At 42.7% G+C, this 19,939-nt stretch overlaps 1 protein-coding gene across 2 annotated transcripts in view; it reads left to right on the top strand.

The window, feature by feature from the left end:
- The window catches only part of Pacrg (parkin coregulated), a 484,043-nt gene that overhangs the window by 442,846 nt on the left and 21,258 nt on the right, over positions 1-19,939 (top strand). The window contains exon 8 of one of the 2 annotated variants that reach the window (XM_076859380.1): positions 11,539-11,578. The exons of the other annotated variant lie outside the window; for it this stretch is intronic. Within the exon in view, the coding sequence (XP_076715495.1) occupies positions 11,539-11,578 (40 nt within the window). The remainder of the gene's footprint in view (positions 1-11,538; positions 11,579-19,939) is intronic. 2 annotated transcript variants of the gene reach the window in all.

The following is a 19,939-nucleotide window of genomic DNA, read 5'->3' as shown; positions in this document are numbered from 1 at the left end:
CTTGGGTTTCATTTTTACCCATGCCTCCTTAGAAAGCCAGAAATGAGATGTTGGTTGCCATTATGTTTCCTTCTTTTTTTTTTTTTCCAAGAGAGAGAGAATTTTAATATTTATTTATTTTTTTAGTTTTCGGCGGACACAACATCTTTGTCTGTATGTGGTGCTGAGGATCGAACCCGGGCCGCAGGCATGCCAGGCGAGCGCGCTACCGCTTGAGCCACATCCCCAGCCCTATGTTTCCTTCTTACATTTTTCTAGAACCCGGCTCCTTATAGCTTCCCCCTTGCATGTCTTCTGCACCTCAGAGCCTAATGTGTGTCTCTAGCCGGGGCAGACAGGCCAGGACGTGCTTCTCAATTTTTCCAAGCTGCTATTTCCAATTTTTCCAGTGACACTCAAGCTTTCTGTAACAGCTTTCTCATCTGTCAAATGAATTAAAATTCTTAACTGATCTTCCCTGGATCCTAGCAATAGCCAGTTGGAAATTTCAGCTAATAAAAGATTCCATTGAGAATATTAACTAAAACCATGTAACTCCTCGGAGTCAGCGTAATACACCACCTGCAGGCTCTTCGTGAAAGAAACCACACAAGGAAAGCGCCCAAGAAGGGACTAGTGGGGGCTGGGGATGTGGCTCAAGTGGTAGCGCACTCGCCTGGCATGCGTGCGGCCCGGGTTCGATCCTCAGCACCACGTACAAACAAAGATGTTGTGTCTGCCGATAACTAAAAAATAAATATTAAAAAAAAAATTCTCTCTCTCTCTCCTCTCTCACTCTCTCTTTAAAAAAAAAAAAAAAAAAGGAAGGGACTAATGGAGCCACTGGCTGGACCCACTCATGGTTCAGAAACCACTCATGGCTGGCCTTTCCACCCACCTAGCACTGGAAGTCTGTGCATAGTTTTCCCCAAGGGACAGCAAAGATGCCACTTAAAGCAGTCTCAGTGGGGCCTTCTCACCCCTGGCCATGAGGTGGGCATGTGAGCAAGGTCAGGCCTGGCGGGCTTGGCCAGGGTGAAAGTGTTGGAGATGATTCTCGGGATGGTGGATCCCGTGCCAACATAGCACAGAGCTTCCCTAATTAATTCCCGCCTCCTTTCTGAGGCCTGGTTCTTAACTTTTTTCTCTGTATCTGTGAGCCATCTGTGATCCTTTGGATCTTGAATGTCACCCAAAGCTCGTGTATTGAAGGTGTGGTCCCCAGCTGATGGTGCTATTGGAAGATGGAGGAACCTTTAGGCCTACTGGAGGACATAGGTCATTGAGGGCGTGCTCTTGAAGGAGACACGGGACCCTGGCTCCTTCCTCTCTCACTGCTCCTTAGCCACCAAGAGGGGAGCAGCTCTGCTCCAACACAACACCCGCCACCGTGATGTTCAGCCTCACCATGGACCACAGTAATAGGGCCAAGTGACCATGGACTCAAACCTCCAAAACTGTGACCCAAAGTAAATCTTTCCCTCTTTCATCATGGTTTTTTTTTTTTTTTTGGGGGGGGGCGGGTATTTTGTCAGAGCAACAGAGAGCTGACCAACCCGCTTCCTGAAGCTACCTAGGGCTGCCAGTCTTCAGTCTTCATGGGCACAGAAAAAATATAGCAATCCTTCAGAGAGTCCAAAGATTTTAGGAGTCCTAACTAAGCAAGATACAGAAACCAAAACCAAATTTATATTTTACAATATCACAATGTCATTAAAAACTTGTGGCCCCAACAATAGTATAGATAGATCAATGGAACAGAAATAAATCCAAGAATATATTAAAAGCATTTATTATTTTATCAAGATGGCATCCTAATCAGTGGGAAAATAAAACATTACCTAAAAAGAGGCACAGGGTCAGCTAACTATCTGGGAAAAGTTTTATTAAGTAGCAAGGTCTTTTCTTATACCTCCACTAAAATTTAAAAATACAGATGATTTAATGATTAAATGTAAAACAAAGTGAAGCTATTTTTTAAAAACCTAAACACAATACAGGCAAACATAACATCAAAAAAAGAAACCAAAACAAAAAGGCAAATTTGATTGCAAAAAAAAAGAAAATATTTTATCTTTCAAAATCACCACCAATAAAAATAAAACACAGAGAGCCGCCCCACGCACCTGCAAGGTAGGCGGACCTGCGACCAACCAGCAGAGCAGACCCAGTGGCCCGCCATCCCCTGGTTGGGGGAGGGGCAGAGCCGCCACCAGCGCCTGCTAGGTAGACAGACCTGCAACCGACAGACAGAACAGGCCTAGCAGCCCGCGGAGGGGCAGAGCCGCCGCCTGCACCTGCAAGGTAGGCAGACCTGCGACCCACCAGCAGAATAGGCCCAGCGGCCTGCAGAGGATCAGAGCCGCTGCCCGCGACTGCAAGGTAGGCGGACCTACAACCACCGAAAGACCAGGCCCAGCGGCCTGCTAGCGTGGTAGGCACATTGCCCCAATTGGAGGAGGGGCAGAGCCACCACCAGCGCCTGCGAGGGAGATTTTGCAACGATACAAGAGCAATACAAATATATAGGGGGAAAAATCAATAACACAACAGTTTCACCAAGCAGAAAGAAACACGATCAGTATGAAAAGACAAAGAAAGAAAGGACCACAAGCAATGCAGGTCAACTCAACTTTAGAAGAGGTAATATCTGCAGCAGATGGAATGTCAGATAAAGAATTCAGGATATACATGCTTCAGATGATCTGGAGTCTCAAGGAAGACATTAGACAGCAAAATCAGACAATGAAAGACCACTTGGACCACTTCGACAATGAATTACAAAAACAAATCCAAGAAGCAAAAGATCAATTATACAGGGAGATAGAGGTTATAAAAAACAAACAAACAGAAATCCTAGAAATGCAGGAAGCAATAAACCAACTTAAAAACTCAATTGAGAATACTACCAGCAGAGTAGAACACTTAGAAGATAGAACATCAGACAATGAAGACCAAGTATTTCAACTTGAAAAGAACATAGACAGCTCAGCAAGACTGTTAAGAAACCATGAGCAGAACATCCAAGAAATATGGGATAACATAAAGAGACCAAACTTAAGAGTCATTGGGATACAGAAAGATATAGAGGTCCAAACCAAAGGAATGAGCACTCTATTTAATGAAATAATACGAGAAAACTTCCCAGACTTGAAGAATGAGACAGAATCCCAAATCCTAGAAGCCTACAGGACGCCGAATGTGCAAAATCATAAGAGATCTACACCTAGACACATTATAATGAAGATGCCCAACATACAGAATAAGGAGAGAATTTTAAAAGCTACAAGAGAAAGGAAGCAGATTACATTTAGGGGTAAACCAATCAGGATAACAGCTGATCTTTCAACACAGGCTCTGAAAGCTAGAAGATCCTGGAATAACATATTTCAAACACTGAAAGAAAATGGGTTCCAACCAAGAATTGTGTATCCAGCGAAATTAAGCTTCAGGATGGAAGATGAAATTAAAACCTTCCACGATAAACAAAAGTTAAAAGAATTTGCAGTTAGAAAACCATCTCTTCAAAACATCCTCGGCAAAATATTACAGGAAGAGGAAATGGAAAATATCAATGAAAACCAACAGTGGGAGGTAGTACAGTAAAGGGGGGGAGAATAATCAAAGAGGAAAACAAACCATGTTTAGTAACATAAATAAAAAAATATGGCTGGAAGAACAACCCAAATCTCAATAATAACCCTAAATGTTAATGGCTTAAACTCACCAATTAAGAGACACAGGCTAGTAGAATGGATCACAAAACAAGACCCAACAATATGCTGCCTTCAGGAGACGCATTTGACAGGAAAAGACATACATAGACCGTAGGTGAAAGGTTGGGAAAAATCATATCACTCATATGAACTTTGGAAACAAGCAGGAGTGTCCATACTCATGTCAAATAAAATAGATTTCAAGCCAAAGTTAATCAAAAGGGATAAAGAGGGACATTATATACTGCTCAAGGGAACCATACACCAATAAGACATAACAATCATAAATATATATGCTCCAAACAATGGTGCAGCTATGTTCATCAAACAAACTCTTCTCAAGTTCAAGAGTCTAATAGACCACCATACAATAATCATGGGAGACTTCAACACACCTCTCTCACCACTGGACAGATCTTCCAAACAAAAGTTGAATAAGGAAACTATAGAACTCAATAACATAATTAATAACCTAGACTTAATTAACATATATAGAATATACCCAACATCAAGCAGTTACACTTTTTTCTCAGCAGCACATGGATCCTTCTCAAAAATAGATCACATATTATGTCACAGGGCAACTCTTAGACAATATAAAGGAGTAGAGATAATACCATGCATCTTATCTGATCATAATGGAATGAAACTGAAAATCAACGATAAAAGAAGTAAGGAAAAATCATGCATCACTTGGAGAATGAACAATAGGTTACTGAATGATCAATGGGTTATAGAAGACATCAAGGAGGAAATTAAAAAATTCTTAGAGATAAATGAAAACACAGACACAACATATCGGAATCTATGGGACACATTCAAAGCAGTTCTAAAAGGAAAATTCATTGCTTGGAGTTCATTCCTTAAAAAAAAAAAGAAACCAACAAATAAATGATCTAATACTTCATCTCAAAATCCTAGAAAAAGAAGAGCAAAACAACAGCAAAAGAAGTAGAAGGCAAGAAATAATTAAAATCAGAGCTGAAATTAATGAAATCGAAACAAAAGAAACAATTGAAAAAATTGACAAAACTAAAAGTTGGTTCTTTGAAAAAATAAATAAAATCGACAGACCCTTAGCCACGCTAACGAAGAGAAGAAGAGAGAGAACTCAAATTACTAGCATACGGGATGAAAAAGGCAATATCACAACAGACACTTCAGAAATACAGAAGATAATCAGAAATTATTTTGAATCCTTATACTCCAATAAAATAGAAGATAGTGAAGGCATCGATAAATTTCTTAAGTCACATGATCTGCCCAGATTGAATCAGGAGGATATTGACAACCTAAACAGACCAATATCAATTGAGGAAATAAAAGAAACCATCAAAAGACTACCAACTAAGAAAATCCCAGGACCGATGGGTATACAGCAGAGTTTTACAAAACCTTTAAAGAGGAACTAATACCAATACTTTTCAAGCTATTTCAGGAAATAGAAAAAGAGGGAGAACTTCCAAATTCATTCTACGAGGCCAACATCACCCTGATTCCTAAACCAGACAAAGACACTTCAAAGAAAGAAAACTACAGACCAATATCTCTAATGAACCTAGATGCAAAAATCCTCAATAAAATTCTGGCGAATCTGATACAAAAACATATCAAAAAAATTGTGCACGATGATCAGGTAGGATTTATCCCTGGGATGCAAGGCTGGTTCAATATATGGAAATCAATAAATTATATTCACCACATCAATAGGCTTAAAAATAAGAACCATATGATCATCTCGATAGATGCGGAAAAAGCATTCGACAAAGTACAGCATCCCTTTATGTTCAAAACTCTAGAAAAACTAGGGATAACAGGAACTTACCTCAATATTGTAAAAGCAATCTATGCTAAGCCTCAGGCTAGCATCATTCTAAATGGAGAAAAACTGAAGGCATTCCCTCTAAAATCTGGAACAAGACAAGGATGCCCTCTCTCACCACTTCTGTTCAACATAGTTCTCGAATCACTGGCCAGAGCAATTAGACAGACGAAAGAAATTAAAGGCATAAAAATAGGAAAAGAAGAACTCAAATTATCACTATTTGCAGATGACATGATTCTATACCTAGCAGACCCAAAAGGGTCTACAAAGAAACTATTAGAGCTAATAAATTAATTCAGCAAAGTGGCAGGATATAAAATCAACACGCATAAATCAAAGGCATTCCTGTATATCAGCGACAAATCCTCTGAAATGGAAATGAGGAAAAACACTCCATTCACAATATCCTCATAAAAAATAAAATACTTAGGAATCAACCTAACAAAAGAAGTGAAAGACTTATACAATGAAAACTACAGAACCCTAAAGAGAGAAATAGAAGAAGATCTTAGAAGATGGAAAAATATACCCTGTTCATGGATAGGTAGAACTAACATCATCAAAATGGCGATATTACCAAAAGTTCTCTATAGGTTTAATGCAATGCCAATCAAAATCCCAACGGCATTTCTTGTAGAAATAGAGAAAGCAATCATGAAATTCATATGGAAAAATAAAAGACCCAGAATAGCAAAAACAATGCTAAGCAGGAAGTGTGAATCAGGCGGTATAGCGATACCAGACTTCAAACTATACTACAGAACAATAGTAACAAAAACAGCATGGTACTGGTACCAAAACAGGCGGGTGGACCAATGGTACAGAATAGAGGACACAGAAACCAATCCACAAAACTACAACTATCTTATATTTGATAAAGGGGCTAAAAGCATGCAATGGAGGAAGGATAGCATCTTCAACAAATGATGCTGGGAAAACTGGAAATCCATATGCAACAAAATGAAACTGAATCCCTTTCTCTCACCATGCACAAAAGTTAACTCAAAGTGGATCAAGGAACTTGATATCAAATCAGAGACACGGCGTCTGATAGAAGAAAAAGTTGGCTACGATCTACATACTGTGGGGTCAGGCTCCAAATTCCTCAATAGGACACCCATAGCACAAGAGTTAATAACTAGAATCAACAAATGGGACTTACTCAAACTAAAAAGTTTTTTCTCAGCAAAAGAAACAATAAGAGAGGTAAATAGGGAGCCTACATCCTGGGAACAAATCTTTACTCCTCACACTTCAGACAGAGCCCTACTATCCAGAATATACAAAGAACTCAAAAAATTAAACAATAAGATAACAAATAACCCAATCAACAAATGGGCCAAGGACCTGAACAGAGGAGGACATACAATCAATCAACAAGTACATGAAAAAATGCTCACCATCTCTAGCAGTCAGAGAAATGCAAATCAAAACCACCCTAAGATACCATCTCACTCCAGTAAGATTGGCAGCCATTAGGAAGTCAAACAACAACAAGTGCTGGTGAGGATGTGGGGAAAAGGGTTCACTTGTACATTGCTGGTGGGACTGCAAATTGGTGCGGCCAATTTGGAAAGCAGTATGAAGATTTCTTGGAAAGCTGGGAATGGAACCACCATTTGACCCAGCTATTCCCCTTCTCAGTCTATTCCCTAAAGACCTAAAAAGAGCATACTACAGGGACACTGCTACATCCATGTTCATAGCAGCACAATTCACAATAGCTAGACTGTGGAACCAACCTAGATGCCCTTCAATAGACGAATGGATAAAAAAAAATGTGACATTTATACACAATGGAGTATTACTCTGCATTAAAAAATGACAAAATCATAGAATTTGGAGGGAAATGGATGGCATTAGAGCAGATTATGCTAAGTGAAGCTAGCCAATCCCTTAAAAACAAATGCCAAATGTCTTCTTTGATATAAGGAGAGTAACTAAGAACAGAGTAGGGACGAAGAGCATGAGAAGAAGATTAACATTAAACAGGGATGAGAGGTGGGAGGGAAAGGAAGAGAGAAGGGAAATTGCATGGAAACGGAAGGAGACCCTCAGGGGTATACAAAATTACATACAAGAGGAAGTGAGGGGAAAGGGAAAAAAATATAAGGGGGAGAAATGAATTACAGTAGAGGGGATAGAGAGAGAAGAGGGGAGGGGAGGGGGAGGGGGGATAGTAGAGGATAGGAAAGACAGCAGAATACAACAGACACCAGAATGGCAATATGTAAATCAATGGTTGTGCAACTGATGTGATTCTGCAATCTGTATATGGGGTAAAAATGGGAGTTCATATCCCACTTGAATCAAAGTGTGAAATATGATATATCAAGAACTATGTAATGTTAATAAAAATTAATAAAAAAAAAAACACAAAAAACATGAGGGTGACTATTTCCCCAGAGCATCTGAAACAGAAAATGGTACCAAGCCTCTGAACAGGATCGAATACATCTTTTTTCTCAAGGTTTCTGGAAATTGAGTCACAGTCTGATGGACCTTCCACTGAGGTTTATGAATAAATTTGCCTATACTTTTCATGATTGTATTTTCATATTTAAATCCTTTTGAAATTCATCCTAATGTAAGTTGTGAGATATGAATCCAAATCTTTTTTCCCAGAGACTACCCAGTTGTCCCAACATCATTTGTTGAGTAGTTCATATTTTAAGTATGGACTTGAGAAGACAGTTTCATAGGAATTAGATTCTTGTATGTATATGACCCTGTATATTTTAATATCTGGTAATTTACACCAATGGCTGGTCTTTTAAATTTAAGAGCATTTCTAGTGCTTATTGCTCGTATATTTTTACATATGAAATCTGCAACCAATATGACTACTTAAAATTTAAAAAAAAAAAAAACTATTTCTTTTTCTATTGGAATCTCTTTTAAAATTAACTGTAGTAGAACTGACATCCTTTTGAAATCCCAGACATATGTCTTTCCATTTGTTCCTTCTAATGAGTCCTTACGTTAAAGTTTTCTTCATATACTATTGTATAAAAGCCTGAGGTTGGTATAACGATTTTCCACCCCACTACCTACTGAGTTATTCTGAATTATGCAGTTGATTCTCTTGGGTTTCCAGGCATAAAATATGAATTCTAAAAACACGGTTATTTTGCTTCCTCCTTTCCAATTTTTTTTTTACCTCAAATTTCTTTTTCTTATGTAATAACACTGGCTAGTGTCTATAATGTGTTGCTAATTAGTAGTGATGAAAACAATGATAGTGGAATGTTAATGGAAATATTTGTGATGTCCTCATTAAGCAGACTGCTGGCTTCAGGATAAAGATATATTTTAACCTATAAAAAAGGGGTTCTATTGTTTTTATTTTGTTTTATCAATAATGGTTGTTGAATATTGTATAGTGCCCTATCATCCATGGGAATTATCATAAGTATTTTTACTTGCATCCTTAACATCATCAATTTTAGTAATAGAATTCATAATAGTGAATCATTCTTGTATTTCTGAAATAAACTCCACTTGATAATGATGTATCACTCTTTAAATATGCTGATGAATTTAGTTTCCTGATACTTTATGTAGGACTTTGCTGCTAGATTCATTAGTAATATTGGTCTATTATTTACTTTCTCTACAATTTTGTGGTTGTTGCTTTGGTATCGAGTCACTCTACCCTGCAGTGGGAAGGCAATGGAAGCAGTATTCCTTTTTTCACTGTAAGTTCTGGGAAGAAAAGCCCTGCATTTATGGAACCCTCAGTTTTGGGGAAGTGGTTTTCCTCTTTTTTTTTTTTTCCTTTTTTTTTTTCTTTGTTGGGGAGAGGTAGCTTTTTGATAATTTATTTCTTCCTTCACAATCAGATGGGGTTTTTTGTTTTGTTTTGTTTTGTTTTTAGACTTTCTATTCTTTCTGGGATCAGTCTTGGCAAATTAAATTTTCCTAGATGTTTTTTCAGCGTGTCCAAATTTCAAGTTTATTTGCACAAAATTGAACAAACCAGTGTCCTGTGTCTCTCTTAGTTCCCTGCACTGTTTGTTACCACACCTATCCTACCTATCCTTTATTTCCTTTCTCCTTTTTTAAAATCATTTTAGCTATTGGCTTATTTCATTGAACTTAGTTTTTTTTTTTTTTTTCCTTCCAAAAGCCATCATTCGGATTTGTTTGCAGTTCCGCTGTTTTAGTTCAATATTAATTTCTGCTTCTATTTTCTTTTAAGTCCTTATATCATCCCATTGATTTTGTTGCTCCTTTCCCAACTCTGAATTGGTTTAATTCTTGTTCAACTTTTCTATTTTTTATTAATACAAATATTCAAGGCAATGCATTTGCTCGGAGGAGTTCAGGGCCACCTTACAGCTCTCCTTGGGCAGTATTCTCATCACTTTGCTTTCTTCTGTAAAGCTCCGCTTCGCTCCTGGTGTTCCAGCGCCAGGGCCGCCCTGGCCCCACTGCAGGCCCGGCCACCCCGCACCACCCCTCCCCTCCCGGCCCCGTCTGCGCTCCTCGTCCCCAAGTGGCTCTCGCCTCGGTTCTTGGCTGAACGCGCGGGTGCCCAGCCCTGGCCTCGCTTGTCGCCTCTGGGCCCCTGAGCGCCGCCCTCTAGGCCTAGGAAGGCTCGGTGCGCCCCAGGGGCACCCGGTCCCCAGCGGCGGGCCCTCGGGCTCTCCATGTGGCGGAGCCTCCGTGGACCTAGGACCCGGGCCTCCAGTCTGCCGGCCACTCCCCGGCCTCCTCCTGGCCAGGGGGCCAGCGCCGCCCTCCCGCACCGTGTGGCCCGGCAACTGGAGCCCTCAGGTGGCCCCGGGACTGGACGTGGCCACTCTCCCCTTTGATCCGGGCGGGGAGGACCAGGGACCGGGCAGACGCTCTTGGCTTCTCCACTGTGTGGGTTGCCCGGGTCTGAATGGCTCCTGTCCAAAATGTGTGTCTTGGATCGCGACCTCAGTGTGGCAGGACCGGGGACTCGGCCAGGAGGGCTCTGCCTTTGTCGGTGGGATTAGTGACCTTATGAAAGAGGCTGGAGGGAGCCCCCTTGCCCTTCTGCCAGCTGAGGACACACAGAGGCATTCCTTGTGGGAGGACCAGGCCCGACCAGGAGCCTTGATAGATTTCCCAGCCTCCGGACTGGGAGCAATTAGCTTCTGTTGTTTTTAAGTTACCCAGACTCAGGCACTCGGTTATAGCAATACACTGACTCAGTCATAGGTTCAAGTCTTCATTTCAAGAATGATGTCTTTAAGTCTTAGCATTGTTGTGTTCCAGTAGTTTCCCTCTTTAAGATCTCCGATCTTGCACGCTCTTAAGATCTCCATGCCTTTGTTCTTCCTATTTTATCTCTAGTCAGTTTAAATTCCCCATCAATTTGATTTGGCTTGATTTTCCTGATTTCTTTTATCTGTGCCTCTCCTGAGTTTTTCAGGGCTCTGTTCCTCCTTTGCTCCTTTCAAGTTCATTTTCATTTCTATGATTTTTTTTTTCCACTTGTTACCTAAGTTCAGTCAACTGATTTTTCATGGTCTCCAGTTTTCTTGCCGTCTGCCCTCTGAGCTCTTGGATTTTTGCTTGTAGGATTGTGACTGCTTCACCCACTTTATTTTATTAGCTCTTATCCGTTATTAATATCCAATCAGGGCTGGGGCTGGGGCTCAGTGGTAGAGCACTCACCTAGCATGCGTGAGGCACTGGGTTCCATCCTCAGCACCACATAAAAATAAAATGCAGATATTGAGTCCACCTAAATCTAAAAAATGAATATTTAAAAACTATGTCCAATCAAAGCTTTCGCCATTCCTGGTGATGTGTGAATATCCTTCTTCTGGTGATTTCTCTCCACATTTTTTTCTCCTATCAATGCTGCGCTGGTTTTTGTTCAAAACTGTTCACTTTCTTTTCATTTTTGTAGCAGGGATTGGACCCAGGGGTGCTTAACCACCAAGCCACATCTCTGGCCCCTTTTTTATATTTTATGAGACACGGGGTCTCCATGAGTTGCTTACGCTCTCCATAAGTTGATGAGCCTGGTTTTGAACTCACGATCCTCCTGCCTCAGCCTCCCAGGTTGCTGGGATCACAGGCTGCACCACCACGCCCCGCTGCAGGCTGTTCCCTTCTGAGTCGGTTAGACTCCCCAGCTGACGGGAGCAGAATCCTAGGACCCGGTCCACTCCACAGAGATAGGCTGGTCCTGCTTTGTCAAGTTACCTGGGAAGAATGATCCTCTCTGCTTCCCATACCAAATTGACCCCGGAGGATGTTGACCCTCTGCCCACATATCAGGGTCCTCTGCTCCCTCGTGGGTCATGTCCCTTGGCCACCTAAGCTGAGGGGTCCTGAGGCACCCTGTGGCCTGCCGCTGCCCTGACTTCTAGTCTGCATGGCTTCTGCCCAGGTGCCACCCTGTCATCCCAAGTTCTGGAAACTCTTTTTGTGTGATGCAACATAGGTTTGTCACTTTATGGGGGACATCTATCGCCACAAGAAAGTGAATTTTTACTGCCATTTCCAGGCCTCTGCGCCTTGGACCATCTCACTCTGTTGCACTTCATACCCGACACCCGCCTAGGCTGACCTCAGGTGCTCTGGGTAGTGCTGACGTCCCTGGGCTTGCCCTGGTATCGCTGCACCTTGGATGGCAGAGGCCACGCTGTGCACGGCCCCTCCCTGCCCAGCGTGGGGGCCGGGGTGAGCAGGAGTGCTAGACGGATGCTCCCATAGAGAAGGGTTCACTCCACAAGAGAAGAGCTCGTCACGAAGCTCGGCCGACAGGGTGGCCTGGACACCAGAAACCTGTGCTCCCCCAGTTCCCAAGGCCCGAGCCCAAGACCAAGCTCTGCCCAGTTTGGCGTCTGGGGAGGGCTCTCTCCCTGGCTTCCCCTCAGTGAAGGTGTGTGGGGAGAGAGACCCCCACTGTCTCTACTTGTTACTAAGGACCCTGCCCTTACTAGACCAGGCCCCTCTTGTGTGACCTTGTTAAGCCTTAATTGCTTCCTTAAGGGTCTCATCTTCAAGTATAGCAACACTTGACTCCTGGGGAACAAAAACACCCCGTTTATAACACGTGTAAACAACAGGAAATGATGTCATGAGAAGGAGACTTAAAATGACTGAGGGATTGGAGGAGAAGTTTCTTCCAGTCAAGGAATATGGAAGTAGTATGATTTGAACTGAGATGAGAAGGGTAGGGTTTGTATAGCTGCAGGTGACGTTGGGTCCTACAGGTGTAGAAATAGCGCCTGCAAACGGGGGCAAGTATGAGATGTGAGTGGCACCAACTTGGGGTCGGTTGGACTGTGAAGCTGAGGTGGTAGCAAGGAGGGTCATGGGAAAAACAACCTCAGGAGTGAAGAACACCTGATCATGACCATCAGGGAACTCCTTGAACTCCTGTAGAAAGATTTAAGAATTTGCTCCCACATAGTTGTATTAGTCTTTTTTCTGTTACTATAATGAAACACCTGAGGCTGGGCATAGTGCTGGTTCATGCCAAGGCCCCTCAGCTGCATCATCCTGGCAGGTGGCATCCTGAACAATGTGTGAAAGGAAGAATGTGGGGAGATTCTCATGAGAACTGACTCAGGGCCCCACCTCTTCAAGGTCCCACCACCTCTTAGCATCACTGCCCTGGGACCCAGGCACCCAGCACTTGAACCCTGGGGGATACATGACCAAGACATCTGTGTGGAGGGGGGAGGAGTGGAGTTGACATGTTTGGAGCTGCGCCTGAGGGAGGGTTAACTTGCAGCGTATGAAAGAGATGGAAAGGGGAAGGAATGTCGAGGCATGTGGCACAGGGGCTAAAAAGTGACAGTAGCTGAAAATCAAGACAAAGTCATGTTTTTTACTTTGACATCTAGATAATGTACATTTAATTCCATTTAATTTCAGAAGTAGAAATCCATAGCAATCTCTCTAGAAAATGAACTTCCAAATGTGTCATTTTGAAGATGAAATTTAAACAGCTTACATTTAATAATTATCAATTCTAAGCAAAATACAGCCTTCATAGAATAATGGCATGTAATTGAAAGACACTGCGTATGTCAGGCTACATTGAGCTAACCTTTTGATCTACTCATTTAGCGGCATAGGAAAAGAAATGAGGCCTACCCAATTTTAACTTGCATTCCAAATCCAATTAACTTTAACCAATATATTGACAGCAGGCTTTCTTTTCTTATTAAAATAAAGTCTCTTAAATACTCAAGATAAAATCAGATAAGTATCACGTGCACTAGAAGCAGATCAAGTTCTTTTAAAAAAATATTCTGGATTAAATCATTAGAATTAATTTGAATTTTCTGTTGTTGTTTTTCTCCTTTCCTTAAAAAAAAAAAAAAAAAAAACAAACTTATTTGGACCATTTAAAAAAAAAGTACGATTTTCTTTGCCTTACTGAATAAAGAATGTGGATAATATTAAAATATTCAAACCAAGGCACCATAGAAGAAAAAGTCCATAGGAATTACTCTAACTACAAGTCAAAACCTAACAAGGGTTAAGCATATCATACTCATCATAATATGCACACGGACCTCAGTACTGGGTCTAAAGAAGCTCTAGGAGTCCTCCAAAGAGACCATCAAGTCAAACTCGTCCTCAGAGACAAAAAAGTGAAAATCTAAACAAAGTCTGGACTCAAATGCCGCTCTCCGGGTTTCCAGTTCTCCCTCTACAAAAACACTTATTTCTCTGATGTTTTGATAAAGGGAAATTCATTTTATTAGTTTTGATCTTAGCTGTGAGAAGACTGAGCCCATCTAGTAGGACATTTTCTTCACTTCCTTAGACAGAAAGAGCAGCATTTCTTTCTGCAAACACCTGGTACCAGACTGCTCACGCGTGGAGCGTCCCCATGCCCTGGTCACCCTTGGATCACAGCTACAATATTCTGACGGTGGAGCAAATTTTATATAAACACGTGTACATTTTGGTGATTATTATCCAACACAAGAAGCTGTCACGGTGCGGAAGCACAGTGCGTGTGAAATGCCTTTCTCTGCCGGATCTTGCATCCTGCATCTTTTGTGTGTGTATGATTTGAAAGTCACCTTGAGCATGTTAAACCCTCTGTCATAGGACATTATAATTTTTATGAAAAAAATCAAAGTAGTCAATATTAGATTGATTTCAAGGACATTTCTGTACATATACCCAGGTCATAGATGTGTGTGATTTCATGTAGAGAAACAGATGTCATGATTGTGCTTTGCGACGGGTGTGTATTTTAGTGCCTGAATTCTCTAATCACATAAATAAAATTCTTGATGATTTCCAAAAAGAAGCTTGTCTCAGAAGATGTGGAAAAAGTGCTGAAGGAACCAGCTCCGGTCCATTACGTACCTAGAGTGACTGGAAACGGACCGCTGGACGAGCTGAACAAGGAGAGGGCCATGCCTTTTGAGTCAGGCTGTATTGTCCACGTTAGGAGACCACCAATACAATGTTATGGGGCATTTCCAACAAAGAACAGTTTAATAAACAGATTCATTTAAAATGTCTTAAATGACTGCGACCCAAAGAAGCACAGGATCATACAATTGTAGGGGTCTTCAGAGATTACTTTGGCCCCTCCTGCCATCTCATTCAGGGAGGTGGCAGCAGCCTGAGCCACGCCAAGAGCTACTGGGCGGCCTGGTCTGGGTCCTGGAAAGCCAGCTCTTGAGATCGGTCATTGTCCCCCATTCCAGGCTGTTGCCCCTGCCTCTGTCCATACATGTGAAGAGCAGAGATCTGACAGAGAGAGCCCTGAATTAGGAACCAGGTGTGAGCAGTTGTTAGGAAGTTTTCATTAGGTTCTTAGGGTATTTAGCAGATCAGTCCTGACTTAGCACATTGTGATGTAGACGACGATGCCACATGGCTCTCGGGTCTTGTGGTGGTGTCCCAGATGTGCAGAGCCATCTTCTAGGGCCCGATGTTAATGTGTCCAGAGGCCAGTTCTCGCTCTTCCCTTGGCCCTCAGACCTGGGCCTTCCAGTGTCCCCTGCTACAGCTCATGCCGCGGTCATCCATTTACACAGCTCAGCCATCTCAGCACACCCCTCTCGCTCTATCAAATTGAATTCAGGTTCTAGCTGTTTTGTGGTTTCCCAAAGCGTCCCTCTCCCTCCATCACCTGGACCACGCTGCTGTCCCCACCCTGCATTCCCTGGAGCAGCAGAGGCAGGCCAAGTAGAAGAGCAGTCGTCAGTGGTGCCTCTTGTCCACTTGAAACCACTTGGCTTCCTGTGTCACACTGCTTTACACTGAGAGCAAAGGTGACAGCCCTCTGTGGGCCCCCAAGGGTCCACTTCAGTATAGCTGGGTACTCCCTGCCTCACAGCACCACCCCTTGGGGCAGTACTGAATGGATCTCAGGTCCAGTCCCCTCAAGCCTGCTCCCTGCCAGTGGCCCTGTCCACCCCCTCCCCTCTCCATCCCTCCATCAGGCTGCTGAGGCACCTTAAGGCCATCTCCAGGGGTGAGGTCTCCCAGGCACCAGGCCCCCAGAGCGTAGTGGCAGCGTCTCTTTAATGCCCCTCCTCCCTGCTGGACTGAACCCCTAGGAGGTCAGGGTGGGCCTGTTCTGTCAGCCAGGGTGCCCTGGGTTCCTCGCACAACTCAGACACCAACAGAAGGCATGGCCTGATGCACCAGCCAGTCGCTGCCGAGGCATTTCCCAGGGAAGCAATTAGGAAGACGGGCCAGCCCAGAGAGCCGGAGCCGGAAGGAGGTCCCAGGAAGAGAGGCTCCAGCCATGAGGGGAGGAATGACAAGCCAGGCTCCTGCTCAGGCACGGAGCTGCTCAGGCACAGAGCCACATGGGCGCTGTCACAACCAGGAGCAGAGCTGTCACAGGCGCTGAGGATGAGGCCCAATCAGGAAGCCTCCACTCTGTGCGGCTACAAATTTGCCATGGAGGCGACAGCATCCATCAAAGGTACTGCCCACAGTAGGGGCGCCATGCACCCATTTCACTGTCTCTGTGAGCGGAGCCCCGGTGTTGAGCCAGGCTGCTGAGACCCTGGGACCCAGCACTCCAACCCATCCCGACAGGGGTACTGAGGCAAGTGCTCTGCTGCATGCTTCTGCCATGTAGATCTCATGCTAAAATTACTCTTCCAGCTGCAAATTATGCACACGTTGGAACTCAACCCATCTTTATGCAAGTGGAGAGTGAAGGGATATTTCATCAGAATAACTATTTAACTGCAATTCATGATATTTCATAGTCTGTGTCTTCTGGAATGGGTGGGAGTTCATTACTTAGTGGTTTATAAAATCTTCCAGACTGAACGATGAACTAGCATCTGTTACGATCGGTGTGGATGATAAAACCGGTGTGAATTGTCCATAAATATTTAGTGTCAGGAAATATCAATGTGTATTGCTGATTTTAGGAAAATAATGCATATTTTATTATTGATACGTAAAGTAGGACATTTATGTTTACTACACATAATAACACAGGTAGAAATAAAACAACATTCAGTAGAGAATACCAGAGTTTTGGAAACAAAGATGGAATTTGGGGCGCTAAAGTGAGTTTTACAGAACCATTTGTAAAGCCCACACCATCAACAAAACCTCCTGTATTCCTTTACTGGGAACTTGAACTCAGTCAGGACCTAGCAATTAAGTTTCAAAATCAAAAATAGCAATATAACCTCTACCATAAAAATGTCTTATTATTCTCTGAATAAGTAACATATCCACACTAAATTCAACAATTCTCAGCTACGAATGTGAGCTTTAGTCATCTGCAGTGAAACACATTCCTTACTGAATTCTACATCGTCCTCTCAAAAAAAAAAAAAAAAATTGAGGGTAAACTCTCCACAACAGTAACAATACAAACATAAATCTGTGCATGTGATGTGCATGTGATATGCATGTGTATAAATATTTATGTGTACATGTGTGTATTAGTGTGTGCATAGGTGTATTGTACGTATGTACGTGTGTACATGTGCATGTACATTCATATATGTGTATGTTCATATACACAGTGCCACAAAGACTCTCTGATCCTAAATTTTCCAAGGGCTAGAGGGAACATGAATAGTTAGCATGTTAGCATCCAACTTTTTAGAAGTTTCTGTATTTGTTGGTTGGTGGCCTCTCAGAATGAAAGTAGCTTTCCAGAGTGAGACAATACTGCAAAAGGAAGAGCCCTAAGGACAGCAATTAGGAACCAATGCCAGGTTCACAGTCCTTTCTGCTGTTCTTTCCAGGTTAAAGAGGGCTGCATGCTCCTGCTTTTCACTTCATGAAGTCTAAACAACCGTTTCAAAACCCTGGTGCCTCCAGTGCCTATAAAACGGAATGGCCCCCTTCCCAGCACACAGAGCCATGCCCACTCCCCACCATGAGGCAAGGGGAGACTGCACCCTGCCCCCCAGCAGCCTCCAGCTGTGCAGCCACTGGTTCCCAGGGGCAGTCAGGTCCGGAGCAGCCTCAGCTACTCCCCAGTAGCCTCGGAGGCAGGGTCCTACCTGAGTCAGCGCTGGGACTTAGTCACTGCTCTCACTTTCTTCCCTGCTTCTTCTAAATTCTGAATGTCTCTTATAAAACCACCTAAAATGAACACCCAAGCCCAGGCAGTTTATAAAGGTGGTCTTTTGACATTTAAAATGAAGCATCTGTGTGGAGAACACCAGACTGTGGCGTAACCCTATCATTCTCATGCTGGAGCTATGAGATTATTTTTTTACTCATTTAACATAGAACAAAGATCCCAGTATATACTTGCTCCTGGGTGATGTGTAGAGTGGAAACTGAGGCACAGTGCGTCTAGACTGGTGCCAGGTTGGTGTGTCCTGAAGATTTTCAAATGAAGACACCATCATAGAAACCATGTCTTCTGTCTTGTTGTTTTCTTAAAAATTAAGGAAACAGGCTTGGGGTTGTGGCTCAGTGGTAGAGCGCTTGTCTAGCACACGTGAGGCACTGGGTTCGATCCTCAGCACCACATAAAAAATAAAATAAAGTTATAAAAAAAATTAAGGAAACAATTTCTAGAGACAAGGCCTCAAGGCTCGCTCTGTTCTCTCTTCTCCACAGCACTCAGATGTTGTTCAAATAACACTTATTCTGTATCACTTTTTAGAGTTTGTTTTTCATAAAGCCATTTAGCTTGTGATAACCACCCATCATAGAATCACACTGAGATTCTTGCATCTTTTTCTTAATTGTGATTGCATCTCTTGTACTTGAAATTCCAAAGTACGGACTCGCTGGCCGTGAGGGGCTGGCCTCTGACTCTTCTGCTGGACTTTGGTCACGAGAATCGGCAACCTGGGGTGGGAAGGAGACACCCTCCTTTTCCGATTCTCTTGAACTGGTGTTCTACAGCTGACATTCTTAGTTGGACAGTGGGATGGCAGGAACCAAACACACCCACCTCTGTCACAGCTTCCTAATTGTGGCCTAGGCTGCTACAATGTCTCAGTCTTGGTTTCCTCATCTGTAAAACAGGGAGAATGAGCTCTGTTGTGCAGGATCGTTAGAAGAGTTAGATTTGATGTTTACCAAGTGAATATTCCTTGGCAAGCTCTCTAGGACCCATAGTGATCGTCAACATTCTCCTATGTTTGAAATTGTAAACGAGGGTAAAAGAGTCTAGCTGTTATCATGCCCGTAAATAGGAACAACAACCAAAAATGAAACCAAAAGTTCCATATTGCCAAACTTATAATGCCAAATCACTTTATGCAAAATTTTGCCTGAAATTTGAGCACAGAACCAGTTCTTGATTCTCTCAGAAAAATACATTGAGAACTTTTTATCACCTGATGCTTTTGAAGAGCTTTTCTTAATTACCTTTCCAGAATATATATTGAACACGAATTAGTTTTATGTAATATCTAAAATACAATGCTACAATGTATTGGGCATGGGTGTAGGACAATCACCAAATGCATTCTAAATAGAAATACCAGTGGAATTAGGGTTATGAATTATTTAGGAGTGACTCGACTCAGATGATTCCCTTCATGAGTTAACTGTGAATTGCCACAGTGAAAATCGCAAGACTACGACCAAGACAGATAAACCCAAGTAATAAAAGCCATCTCTCCTTGGGAGAGGACGTGCATCAAGGTCAGCCAGGTGCTACCCGAATGCTAGACCATGGTGTCCAGAGTGGAGGCTGTAAATGATCAGCGAGACCATGGCAGCAGGTTTGGGGCTCTGTGTGCTGCCTCTGCCCCAGGCGAGCAGAGGCGGAGTCCTGCCCTGGGCCCCAGATCATCACAGCTGTCAGCCCTGGTGTTTGCTTAGAGCCCTGGCTCTATTTATTTTCTCCACTGACTTTCTTGACTGGACTTCAGATGCTTGGGACCTCATTAGTTAAAAATTGTCTTTCTTTATGCAGTTTTCCCTAAGTATTCTCAAAGCATTTTACTTAAAGCTATCATAATAATAATTGCATTTCTCACACCAACCTAATGTCAGT

Source organism: Callospermophilus lateralis, chromosome 6 (assembly GCF_048772815.1).
Source record: "Callospermophilus lateralis isolate mCalLat2 chromosome 6, mCalLat2.hap1, whole genome shotgun sequence".
Lineage (NCBI taxonomy): Eukaryota > Metazoa > Chordata > Mammalia > Rodentia > Sciuridae > Callospermophilus > Callospermophilus lateralis.
The sequence above is the reverse complement of the archived record's forward strand: the minus strand, read 5'-3'. Positions and strand labels throughout refer to the sequence as shown.